The 13,627-nt window shown below is 42.8% G+C and overlaps 1 protein-coding gene across 1 annotated transcript in view; it reads left to right on the top strand.

The window, feature by feature from the left end:
* HYDIN (HYDIN axonemal central pair apparatus protein) overlaps positions 1-13,627 on the top strand; it is a 404,418-nt gene that overhangs the window by 170,622 nt on the left and 220,169 nt on the right. Inside the window, exons 16-18 of the mRNA XM_036274275.1 lie at positions 2,069-2,204; positions 5,013-5,177; positions 6,538-6,690. Of these exons, the coding sequence (XP_036130168.1) occupies positions 2,069-2,204; positions 5,013-5,177; positions 6,538-6,690 (454 nt within the window). The remainder of the gene's footprint in view (positions 1-2,068; positions 2,205-5,012; positions 5,178-6,537; positions 6,691-13,627) is intronic.

Below are 13,627 nucleotides of genomic sequence, written 5' to 3'. Positions count from 1 at the left end.
CTGACTTTCCAGGTATATAACTGAAAAGGTTTTAGCAGGAAGATGTGAACAGTGCTGTTTTTCATTTTCATCTTTAAATACAGTGCGCCAGAGTTATGCAGCAGAGAGTAGTGCTCACGGTCCCCAGTGGAAGATCCAATGAGCAGGACTGTCCGCTCCAGGTGCAGGCAGGCCCCCAACAACATAACTCTAACAATGTGAACTCCTCAGATCCATCACCAGCTTCTCGCTTTTTTAACAGAGAAAGTAATGGGCTCTGGAGTCAGGTTAAGATCCTGGCTTTTTTGTTGACGGTGTCTCCTTGATCAAGTTACAGGCTTTCCAAGGGTAGTGTGTCACCTGCTGATGATGACAGTGATCCTGTTGCCAAAGCAAACAAGGGTCTGGATCTGAGACTTGAGAGTGTACGTATGAAAATACCATCTAAAGGGATAGAAAAAAATTCTTACAATATGTCAGTTTCCAGCATTTAGGTCTGTCGTGAATCTCAGGAAAATGCACCTTAAAAAGGTGCAGACATGCTGGTTGGTGGGGCCCTTATAACGGGCACCTTTGCATGTGCCTTGGGTTGGATGATGTCAAAGAGCAGCCCTAAAAGAACTTGAAGGTCAAGACCTTGTCATGATCTACTTACTTAGATTACCTAACTAATTTTTTTGTTTGTTTAAAAAATAGACAAAGGCTTTCATCAGGTCCTTTCTACCCAAGGTTGCCTTTTGTCTAGTCTTGTATTTTTCTACGTGAGTTTATTCTGATACTTTCCAGGCTCTTTTCCCTGCCGCTATCAATAGGAAATACTGAATTAAAAAAAAAAAAAAAGTCAAGTCCCAAGAGGCTGTGAGTCTCCTACCATGCATACGCTGTGACCCAAGTCAAGTACTGTGAACCCTCTCAGCCACCGTATTTCAGGTAGTAAAGGATTAGCTTTATGAAAGTCACTGGGTCAACCAACAACTTCCATTTTAGCTAAAAATGAACACCCATTCCATGTGAAATCCCAAGCTTTGGGGTTAACAGGATTCTCTCTCTCATGTCATTACAGTAATTTACTGTAATCTGTAGAAACTACTCAAAGGCTCTCAACAGAATTGCTTTTAGAACTTGTGTTTTTTCCAGAAAGCCAGCAGTGGTGGCTTGCCGTGCCCCCTACCACACATTAATCATCTCGCACTGAGCCTTCCATGGCACTGTGCTGTGCCCTTCATTGATGTTAGCTCCTGTATTTCCCACAATACCCTAAGAAGAGTTAATGATGCTAATGTCAACCCCTAGAATTACCTTCATTTTACTTATATGCAAAATGGGGCTCTAGGAAGGAAAACAACTTGCTCAAGGTTGTGCTTGGTGAGGTCAGTATTGAACCTGCCTCTGTCTGATTCAAATGCCAGTGCTCCTCCCCATTGCACTGTGTTGTGACAGTGCGGCAGGGCAGGGCAGGTGCTGAGGTTCACAGATAGGAAATAAAACCCAAGTCACCTGATGACAGACCAACTGCACACACAGCGCTTCCCTTCCCCCCTCTCCCCACCACACCCCTGTTGTCACAGTGCCAGTTCTGGGTCCAGCAGCTGTCTGAGCCCACTGATCCAACACAGCTGTTCTGCATAGGCATTAGAATGATTACTGTTATTTAGATGGTGTGCACTGTTACTAGTCCGCAGGGCACTCTGGTCCAAAGTGCCACAGCCAGTTAGGACCCCATGCTGGTGACATTGCCCCTGTTTGTCATGGAAACAGATCTACTACCCTAAGGAACTTCTCCTGTGGGGGTCCCTTGCCAAAGGAAGGCCACCTATGAAAAACAATGACGTGCTAGCCATTACCCACAGAAGACAGCCATTTAAGGAGTCCTGCTTCTAGCTCTTTTTTTTTTTTTTAATTAAAAATGGTGATGGGGACTAAGGGAGAGTGGGAAGGCCGGAGAGAAGATTTAAATGATTAATGTAGTTATTAGGGAACATATTATGTGACAGTAACAAGTGTGTTTAACGTTGGACTCTTTGTTCTCCATATGTAAACAGGCTTTCTATCCTTTTAAACTCTGTAATGGGCCCCTTCCTTCGAGCAGGTGTGTTGTGCCGGCCCTCTGTATGGCTAATGCAGAGGTGGACTTTGGGCGCTGCTTCCTGAAGTACCGGTATGAGAAAACAATCCAGCTTGTTAATCCTGATGACCTCCCGGGATGCTACGAGGTCTTGCCTCAGGTGAGTTACTTTACCCTTTTTCAGTGTTGATTTTTCTACAGTTGGATTCCCTCAGTAAGAAAGAGAAATCCTTCTTAGGAGCCATGTTCCTGAACATATGAACTTGTGTAATTCTGATTTTTAACCCTGGGATAATCTGGGGATGGGGCTATAAAGCCACAGCTGGATTGCCACCTGCGTGAGTGAGCAGCTGCAGGTGTAAGCTGTTGCTAATTTCCCAGGAAAATTGCCCTTGATAAAGAAAGGGTCAATTAAGCCAACACGCAGACGTTGCACCTGCAAATAATTGCCTGCAAATTAACCATGCATAGAAAATGAGGCAGAGCTGGGAGTTTTCATGTCCATGGCCATGACTTGAACAGCTTCACTAAGATATAGTAATGCAATATTTATAAATGGATTTGTTGGACTAGAAGGCTAGAGATAATACGGGAGTGAGAAAGGAGAAATTGCCTCTCAATGTTTAATGAAATAGATCTGTCCACAATGCCACTAACCTAGCTAGGTGGGAGACTAAGCAGTCAAACACACATGGACTAGAGATTTTAAAAGATCGGTACAGCCTAGAGTAATGGAAGGTTCCTAATGAGATGCAGTTTACCAAGAATGCATTTGGGTTTAAACTCAGTTCTCTAAGTACAATACTCCAATAAAAAAATCATGCAAGCAAAATCAAATGGGGGTTTTATTTGGCTACAAGTTCAGAATGAGTTAAAAGACCAATATGGAGACCACAGAACCAAGGCAGGCTTAGGCTGCATCAGAGAAACATAGTGGTCAGCCAGAGAAAGGAGATGGCCACTGATCAACACAGTGACAGAATTTTGTCTTCGGATCTTGACATTGTTTTTGTAACAGAAACTTGAAAAAAAAAAGAATCGTGTTCAGAGTAACCGGAATAGCAATCTATGCCACCCGAAAACCCAAGTCATATGAGGAGAAAATATAGTTAATCTGGAACAGACAAGCCTTAACCAGGCCAAAATAGCTACCCATCATTAGCTGAAGGGATGTTATGTAAAAGAGGGAATTAGCCGGTTTGGCTCAGCAGTTACAGCGTCGGCCTGTGGACCAAAGAGTTGTGGGTTCGATTCCCGTCAAGGGCAAGTACCTCAGTTGGGGTTTAGTCCCCGACCCTGATTGGGGTCATGCGGGAGGCAACCAGTCGATCTGTTTCTCTTATGTCGATGTTTCTCTCTCCTCTCTCTCCCTCCCTCCCACTCTATCTGAAAATCAATGGAAAAATATACTCAAGTGAGAATTTAAAAAATAAAAGAGGGAATTACAGTTATTCTGCGGGCTTCTCTGAAACAAAACCAGAAACCAAGGGTGGGGGTGACAGGACAACTTTTCTAACTTTCAGACGTTTAACAGCACAACAGGCTGCCCTGTGCAGTGCTGGGCATCTCAAGAACTCAGAGCAGAGCCTGAATCTGGGGTGACGGGGAAGCTATTTCTGCACAGCTGGGCTGAATGAGGCACTTGCCTCAAGCACAAAATTTAAGGGGGAGCCAAAACAATTCAGTAATCAAGCTAAATAATATTTTCATGCCACGCTTTAAGAAATCAAGATTAATGGGAAAAAATCCACGTTGAACCAAATATCAAAACTTTTTATAAAGATAGAATCGGTATTACTGATTTTCCTTTGCCTCGAGCTCCAACAAGGCAGGACAGTGTGCGGCTGCAGTTAGATTAGTGCCGACCAGGCACAGAAAGACCTGACGTGCTCCAGACAGGTGAAACCCGCATGCTCCGTCCTTCTCTCTAGGATCTGGGGTTCTCAAGTGTGTTTCCCAGAATTACCTAAGCTTATTTGGCCATGAGATTTAAAAATTTTTGTTAGTGGTCATTGTCAGTGCGTAAAAGCTAGTGATAGGCTGCAGGACAGGGCTCTGGGCAGTGTTCACTGGTAGACACTGGATGACATTCATTCATTCCCCACCTATATCCTCATTTAAAAAACCTGTACTGAGCATATGTTTGGGGCCAGAACGTGGACACTGAGAAGAGGCTCGGGTCGGGCCCTCAGAAGTTTCCAGCCCATGGTGACAATGGACACATGGGTAGAACATGCTGTGGAAGAGGACGGCAGGGTGCCCCCTGGCTCTGGGGCACTGGGGATCCCCGGGGGTATTCAGGGTGAGTGTGCAGGCAGGCCAAAGGCAGTGGGCATTCCGGGAAGAGGAGACACATGCAGAATTGGAAGTAGGAAGCAGTATCATGTGTTTGGGAAATACCAGTGGCCTCTGCTGATGGCGCACAAAGGGACGAGGTGGAGGGGACTAAAATATGGAGGCATGGAGGGCCAGTTAAGGAAGGTGGCCATGGGCAGCCGTCCTGAACTAATTCATGTCATGGATAATTCCTGCATCTTGCTAGGTTGTGCACTTTGAATTGGGGGCCTTGTGCACACCCAACTTAACCAAACTCCCTTCTGGCAGAATTGGGGTACTCATCCCTACATATTTGCTTGAATGATGGGACATTTCTAAAGAACCTCCATAGACACAGGACAACACTTGTTTCAAAATAATGTAGCCCAACCAGTGAGGCTCAGTGGATTGAGCATCATCCCATGGCCTGAGAGGTCCCAGTTCGATTTCTGTCAGGGCACATGCCCAACCCCAGTAGGGGGTGTGCAGGAGGCAGCCATTCCATGTTTCTCTCTCACATTGATGTTTCTATCTCTCTTTCCCTTCCTCTCTCTCTCACAAAAAAAGAAATCAATTTAAAAAATCTAATATGCTATTGATTTTATACCCTTCCGGGGGTTTGCTCATCCCTCTGGCTTGTCTCTCCCACCAGGTATATGAGGACTCACCCGCTGTGCTGTTCTCTAGTCCCCGTCCCTATGGAATCATCCTGCCCCAAAGCACCGTTGACCTTCCTCTGACCTTGGAGACCCAGGTCACTGGGGAACACAGGTCCACAGTTTACATCTCGATCTTCGGGAGCCAGGACACCCCTGTGGTAAGAGCCACTTTTCAGAATTGTAGTTAAAATTGCTACACTTCTTACCAAACTGCCAAGCCTCTGCTTTTAAGGCACAAGCCATATTTGCATATCCTCCAGTTGTATGCAGATCTGGAGTTCTAATTTTCACTTCACAATGGTAAAAACTAGCAACACTTTACTTTGGGAATCTATTTGCAGATAACTCCAAAAGTAGTGGTGTTTTGTAGCACTTGTTCTTAAACTCCCATAAGGAGTTTTTCACACGGCCTGACCCTTTTCCAGACCGGTCCAGTCAGAACCTCTGTGGGGAGAGCTCACCTGTTTCACCATCTCCTCCGCTGCTCCTGGCATGAAGCTGGGTTTGGGCCTCACCAGCTTGCTGCATGTGGGCTCTGAGATCAGTTCCACCCCCAGCTCACTGGGTCTCTTCCTGCATGTTGACTGGACTCATTGCCCAAATTAACCTCTCTCAACTGTTAAGAGAAGTAGCCTCTCTCCAACTGTGGGAAGAGGGAGACATGGAAAAACTCTCTGATGCTTGAGCTGAATTAAAGGATGAATATCGAATCCTAAATGAAGTTGTCAATAGACCATGAATTCCTAAACATTTGGTATACTTGGGCACTGGGTGATGTCAGCATACCTTTGTTTGAAGAGATTCTGATTGCTTAGCTAATAGAATAAACTAGGCTTTTGCTTCTATCTCCTCTATCTAAGATGCTGCGGATAAGCCACCTGACTCCTAAAGCAGCATCACAAAGGCATGTCAGCCCGAAAGGTGCCACTGAGCCAGGCCCCCTGCCTGCACTGTGCCCGCCTTGCACAGATGCAGCTCATGGGAGGGTCACTTGCTGAGCAGCCAGCACTTTATTAAATAAAAAGGCCCCGTTTCTGGCTGAGCACACCGGGTGAGGGGAGCAGAGCAAGGTGTATTTCAGCCCCCAACCTGCACAACTGTGTGCAATGGACAGCCCTGTGCGGCACTGGAAAAGCAACAGAACAGGGGCTCCATCCAGCCACTTCTGATTCTTAAGGGCCAGCCCTTGGCCCATGCTCAGTGTTCTTGAAGCTGGAGTGCTGGGTGGCACATGGAGGACCATTCCCTGATTTCCCCTCGGCACACAGCTCTAGGCTGACCCAGGGAAGCAGATCATCCTGGAGGAATTTCAGACTGGATTCAAAAGTCTGACCAGCGTCTCCATCCCTTTGTCCTCCTGACCACAGTGTACCAGGAGGAATGGATGTCAGTTCTACTGAGCACCCTGTTATGCCCCTGCTTGTTATTAAAGAGGTGGCTAGAAGCTTCTGTTTCAATCGATTTTAAAGGCCAGCCATTTTCAACTATTCCTGTGTTCCTTCTCTCTCTGGGACACAGGTGTGTCACTTAAGGAGCATTGGAGAAGGCCCAGTTATCTACGTACATCCCATTCAAATTGATTTTGGCAATATCTATGTCCTGAAGGAGTCTTCCAGGATTCTCAACCTGTCTAACCAGTCGCCCATCCCTGGATTATTTCAGGCACAAATGGTGAGTAGAGTATGGGACTGTCATGATTAAAATACAAGTTTGCCTGTCTTATAGGCAGTGGCCCTATCTTTGCAACATGCCTTTGAAAATGATCAGCTGAAGCAGACATTTACATGGTGCAACTGCATTAAACTATGTCGTTCTCATCCTCAGCTCCTCTTTATTATAATCATTCTATTGGCTGAGAAACACAATGTGCATGCAGTTTGGTAAACAAGCACATATGTTTACTGTAATCTTGCTTCAGGAAAACCCTCCAGAGATCTCCTTCCTGAGCTACACCTGAGCCCAGCCCACATCTCAAGAAAACACCTTTTACATGTTTCTATGACAGAAAATGCTTCCTTGCATGTAATTTGAACCCTTTTGGCTACAGATTTTTTGGTATGCTTATTCTATTTTTATTTTCTCTTTCTTCTAGCAATATTTTAACGTAGTTTATAAGGATGTATGAAATATAAGACTATCTTCCCAAAGTAGCAATTAAATGGCGAAACAAAGATAGATACAAAGATAGACATAAAATGAATGTCTTGTTTCTGCATATTTTTTACTGACATTTAGATCTGCCAGTCTTCTGTAATTTTTAACAGAGATAATATATTCTTTTTGCAGAATTTAGGAATTTCTAATTCAGTAATTGAAGTATTTTTGTTTGTTTATTTGTTAATCCTCACCCGAGAATATTTTTTCCATTGATTTTTAGAGAGATTGAAAGGGACAGGGAAAGAGAGAGAGAGAAACATTGATGTAAGAGAAAACCTCGATTGGTTGCCTCCTACATGCACCCCAAATGGGGCCAGGGATTGAACCTGCAACCCAGGTGCATGGGCCAACACTCTAACCACTGTACCACACCAGCCAGGGCTGAAGTATTCTTGATTTCGGAAAACATTTTCTAAATTTAAATATAAAATTTAAAATAATATAACCCTTCTCCTATCTGCAAATTATTGACATTTGAATCAATGCTAACTTTGGCTTTAGCATTTGTCAGATATTTCTGAAAAATCAAAATCACTAATTTTATAGAAGTCATTATCAGAATGAATAGGATCTTAGTTATCTGCTGACTTGTGACAGCTCCTCAGAGACATTGGTCCCAATTAGTGGCCATTTACCATTATCATTATTCATTTTTATCATCATTTATTATTGCTCCTGGTAAAGACAGCTATTTCCTACATAGCCACTACTCTTCTTAACATGGGGTTCAGACACAACCCCACTCTTACTCCAGTGCCTGTGGACCTTGTGTAAAGAATAATGTTTAAAGAAAACTCCTACCAAAAAGACGCCTTTGCTGATCTTTATCCAATTATTTGATGTGTGTGGTGGACAGCATGGGAGTTGCTGGGTTTGGTGAATTGCTTAGGAAGTGTTGCTTCTAGTCCAGTTTTGTATGCAGAGTTCACATTGGGGGAGCAAAAGAGTCAGCTGACCAGACCAGGTTCATAAGAGGTGGGCACTGGAGGGCCTACTGGATGGCAGAGGAAGGTGGGCAGAGACCACACGTGTGCTCACATGCCAACACCACACCGTTCCTTTCTCACCGCCTCCCTTCTCGTGCTCACATAGCTCCGGATTTCACTCTTTATGGCAATTTTTGGTACATTTCAAGAATAAAAAGCCATCAAAGATCTATTGTGGTTTTTTGTAATATAGTGTATATATTTAATGACCATACCAGTTGTTATAATGGGACTTTTCCTCACCACAAAGTTTCATAATGCCACCTTTTGACTTTGTAATATCATCTTCAATCAGCAAACTCCACTTCTGAGGAGCCAAACATAAGTGATCTGCTGTAGAATGTGTCTTCCCTCAGTTCTCTCGGGAAACGGGGATTTATTGGGTTGATTGCCCTTATAGCATCAAAGGCATTTCAACAGAAGTCTCGTAGGTGAATATTAAACTCTTCGCTTTCAACTGGGATTTTTGCTGGATTTCCTAGTAAATACTATATATGTTAATGTTATAAAAGTAGAATTATACTAACTTAGAAATTAATGACAGTGGGAAGCAATAAGAATACCTTTTGCTAAATTTCAACTTAATATATAGTACTAAAACTGCAAATTCATTCTTATAGAAATTACTAAGCATTAGGAAATAGTTTTAATGAATAGTTGTTTGTTCCCTAACTAAGCCTACAGCTCAGAACCCAGGTAAATTGTGGTCAAATATTTATTGCACTTAATTTCTAGCTCAATGACAAATGAGTAGGGTCAAGGGCACATTGTTCACTTCTTTTGTTATTACTATCAATTCAGGTATGGAAGTTTTGTGTGTTTTTTTCTGCGATGCCCTGACAGGAGGGGTCATCTTTTCCCCTCTTTCAGCTGTCAGTGACTGCCAGCCCTCCCTCCCCAGATGCGGTCCCCACTGTCAGCCATCTGTCATGATCAGCCTTATGCATGGCGTGCATGTCAGGACCAGCACAGTAATTAGATTCTCCCTTAGGAAGAAACATCTGTTATCAGCTGGAGGGGCCAGGAGCTAGGAAGCTGGAAACCCACCTTCACCATGATGTTAAGAAGATAACTGACACTAAGAGCAATTTTGAATTTCTGAGAAATAAATACTACACATAAAAATGATTTTAAAAATTGAAACCTCTTAGTACAATATGTGTGAAGAAACAAGAAACAGTGGAGATTATATTCTTTTCTGTTCCATTAAAGCTTAACTTATCCTAAGAGGGGGGAGAAACTCGATTAGGAAAAGAAGAGTGTGCTGTGACCTGGAGTAGTGAGCTCTCCTTCGCTTTGGAATGCCTCAAGTACCAACCTTCCCAGTTTCCCGTTGCAGACTTATTTGGATTAAGTTGAAGGACTCTTAGCAATACAGTGAGTCACCTCTGGTTTGGAGGGTAAAAATATCAGAACACGAGGGCAGAGCACAAGAGGCTTTTGTGGCAGGAATGTGTGGGCTCTGCTTATGCACACAGTGTCCTTCAGGAAGACGGACGTCCTCTCTCTGGGTGACAGCAGAAGTGAGGGCGAGAATATGGCAGTTTCCTCCCGGCCCTGGGACCTCAGCACTGGGCTGGGAGGCAGATGCCTTGTCTGCCTGGGTGCCCCTCGAAAGGTAGAGCAAGCGCATTCTTTGCTCAGCGCTTGGTTGAAAGCATTTGGAATCCTTTTCCTTTTACTCTTGGCTCTAATTCAGCCTTGGGTGCCATTAACTTGAGAACTTGTACACATATGTCAGTGACACCTTGGGATACAGCTGGCACTAAAACATTTTCACGGTAGCCTTCTTCAGCTGCGATCTCGGGAGAGGCCACTGGAGTTAGAACAGTAGAGTTTTCAGGATCCAGGAAACAGGAATTCTGATGCCTCATTCAAGTGTGGTTCCTTTTTTTTTTTAATCCTCACCCAAGGACATTTTTTTTTTTTTTGCATTTATCTTGAGATAGAGTGGGAGGAAGAGAGAGAGAAAAACATCGAGTGGTTGCCACCCACATGACCTCAACCAGGGCTGGGACAAACTGAAACCAAGGTGAGTGCCCCTAGCAGGGGCCAAACCTGTAGCAGGAACCAAACCTGGGCCTCTCTGGTCCGCGGGCTGATGCTCCAACCACTGAGCCAAATCGGCCAGGGCAAGCACGGTTCTTTTTATTTATTTATTTTTATTTATTTATTTTGTTGTTGTTCAGATAGAGTGGAAGGGAGAGAGATAGAGAGAAAGATCGATGTGAAAGGGACACATCGAGTAGTTGCCACCCACACGACCCAACCAAGGTTGGGAACAAACTGCAACCAAGGTACATGACCTTAGAGGGAACTGAACCCGGGTCTCTCCAGACCGCAGGCCAACGTTCTAACCGCTGAGCCAAACTGGCCAGGGCTAGCACGGTTCTTTTTAAACATTACTTTTCTTGGTCCCTCGCCAGTGATGCAGCATCAAGGGAATCCCTGGGCTTTTACATTTCCTTCAGACCCTAAGCCACTGGGTTATTTGTTCGTTTAAATGAGGACCTCCTTTCTATATTTGCTTGTTTATATGCCTGTCTCCTTCATATGACAAGGGTCTCAGCTTTGAATTCCCAACACCTAGCATCAGGGCTGGCAATTATGGTGACAATACTGACATTAATTATGACTAATGTTTATTTAGTTCTGTTTGCAACTTCAGTGCAGTATTTCATTTACTATGACTGTGTGAGAGAAATACTATTGCAATGCCCATTTTAACGAGGTAGAAACAAAAGTGCAGACAGGTTAAGTAAATGTGCATAACTGTGAAGTGGCGAGCCCGGTTCCGACTCCTGGTGGTCTGATCTCAGACCCGGCCTCTCTTCCATGGTGCTACTGTGCTGCCTTCCTTTGCCTAATCAGTGGGTATTAAAATGGACTTAGAGCCCTGGCTGGTTTTGTTCAGTGGTTAGAGCATCAGCCTGCAGACCAGAGAGTCCTGGGTTCAGTTCCTGCTGAGGGCATGTACCTCGGTTGCAGTTTGTCTCCGGCCCTGGTGGGGTCATGTGGGTGGCAACCACTTGATGTGTGTCTCTCACATCAATGTTTCTCTCTCTCTCACATCAATGTTTCTCTCTCTCTCTTCCTCCCTCTCTCCCTCCTGCTCTATCTAAAGATAAATGCAAAAATGTCCTTTGGTGAGGATAAAAAACAAAAATAAATAAAATGGACTTAGAAGTGGGGAAAGGGTTACCCGGCCAGTGTGGCTCAGTGGTTTAGCATCAACCCATGCACCAAGAGGTCACTGGTTCAATTCCCGATCAGGGCACATGCCCAGGTTGTGGGCCCCATCCCCAGTGGGCGGCATGCAGGAGGCGGCCAATAGATGTTCTCTTTCATTGATGTTTCTATCTCTCCCCCCTCCCTAAAATCAATAAAGAAGAAAGAAAAAAAAAAAAGTGGTGAAAGGGTTTTGGTTTCATGTTCATAAAAGATAGATACCTAGAAGAGCAGGTTTTGCTAAAAGGGCAAGGAAAGAAATTATGGAGTATTTTTGAAACAGACAAAAGGACTAGATATTCTTCATTTTATTCAGAGATGTCTTGAGATGTATATATGCAAATAATCTCCAGGATGTCATTTTTCAACCACCCTTAATTCCTTCAATTATGTATCTGAAATAATGACACAATCTACTTTCCCACTTTTTTTTGACCCTTTGTAATATAGTATGACAAAACATTCAGTTCACACGGGTAAGTGCATGTAAAAATTCTTCACTACTATAGTTCTTAAAAGAGCTTTAAATTCAAAGTTATTAACTATTTTTTAAAAAATAGACAAACCCAGAAGGATTGGCTGGCATTTTACGTCCAGTGCAACCCTTGGTGCTGGACCCCATCTATTTTAGGAAGTAGCGACATTGTAGGCATCTGGAGAGTTCATTTTTAGCTTGTTGCATCTGTTGGAAAAAGTTGCATCTGTAGCTATACCTCATATACGACACTGTCCCTACCTACCTGAAGCTCACTCTGTAGATCTAGAACTTAGTCCTCCCTTTACTGTGTTGGGATATTCGTGCTAGAGAGATTTCTAATAGACAAATGAGAATTCTCCAAGACTTTTTGACAGATGCTGTTATTAAGATATCACACCCCCTAATGTGTGTGACGAGAAGGTAGAATGAGCTGTTTCTCAGCCTTCAGTGGGTAGATTAGCTCTGCCCTCAGAATGAACCATTTCTTCCATGGAAGGAAACAGGTAAGAAAAAAAAAAAAAAAGTATATGGAGAAAAGGAAAGAAACAAGCATGAATCAGAGACCAAATGGAACTGTTGTTTCTGAAGGTTTTACAAAATAGTAGTTTTGTTTCCTAAAACACACTGCTATAATCTTTGGTTTTTAGCTCATAAACTCCTATGTTGAATGTAACTTATGCCACAGTACTTTCTGTGTCCTCAGTATATCCCCACTCCCTTTAGATTTGCAGTGTCCACTTTTCTGTTGTTGTTAATCCTCACCCAACGATATTTTCCATTGATTTTTAGAGAGAGTGGGAAGGAAGATGGTGAGAGAGAGAAAGAGAGAGAGAGAGATATCAATTGGTTGCCTCCCACATGCCTAGAAGTCCATGTATTTTGAACATATTTTCTAATACAGAAAAATTCAAGAGATACACTTGATACATCTAATACATGTTAACCTTTCCGACATTTACCTCAAATCCTTTATTTTGAAAAAATCAAATATTCAAGTTGGAGTTTTATATATTCTTTCTGTCAGTCCCATTTCCTTCTTTCCCCAGAGGCCACCTTCTCATAAATTTGATGTATATCCAAGTCATGTTTTTTATATCTTATTACAAGTATATATATATATTAATAAATACTAGATGGTGGTATTTTGTTGCTTTAAAATGTATATAAGTTGTATCACTCCACACAACATCTTGCAACTTGTTTTTTAGACTCAAGATTATGTTTCCAACATGTGTGTTAATACATATAAATCGGTTCAGTTCATTTTAGCTGCTATGAGTATTCCATATACCAGTATTATGTTTATTTCCTTGCCTACTAGTTGACAGTTGAGTTATTATTAACAATGCTGTAGTAAACACAATATATGCAAGATACATATCCTTTTGAATATATCTACACACACACACACACACACACACACACATATATACTTATAAACGGTATATATCTAGCAGTGGAATTGTTGGGTCTTAAGACAGGTGTATTTTCAACTTCATTAGATATTGCCAGATTACTCTGCAGTGTGCCCTTCCAGGAGAGTTTGAGAGATATTTATTTCTCTAGTAGGCTAAAACAGTATGGTCAGACTTAATTCTTCCTACTATGAAAATGAAATACAATTTAATTTATATTTCCTTATTATTGAGGTTAAAAATTTTTTCATCTGGGTATCTTCTTCTATGAATTATCATCTATTTGTAGATGTTCTTTATTTTATTTTATTTCTTATCCTCACCCGAGGACATTCTTTCATTTT

Source organism: Molossus molossus, unplaced genomic scaffold (assembly GCF_014108415.1).
Source record: "Molossus molossus isolate mMolMol1 unplaced genomic scaffold, mMolMol1.p scaffold_m16_p_21, whole genome shotgun sequence".
NCBI classification, from domain to species: domain Eukaryota; kingdom Metazoa; phylum Chordata; class Mammalia; order Chiroptera; family Molossidae; genus Molossus; species Molossus molossus.
Note: the sequence above shows the minus strand (reverse complement) of the source record. Positions and strands in the feature narration are given on the sequence as shown.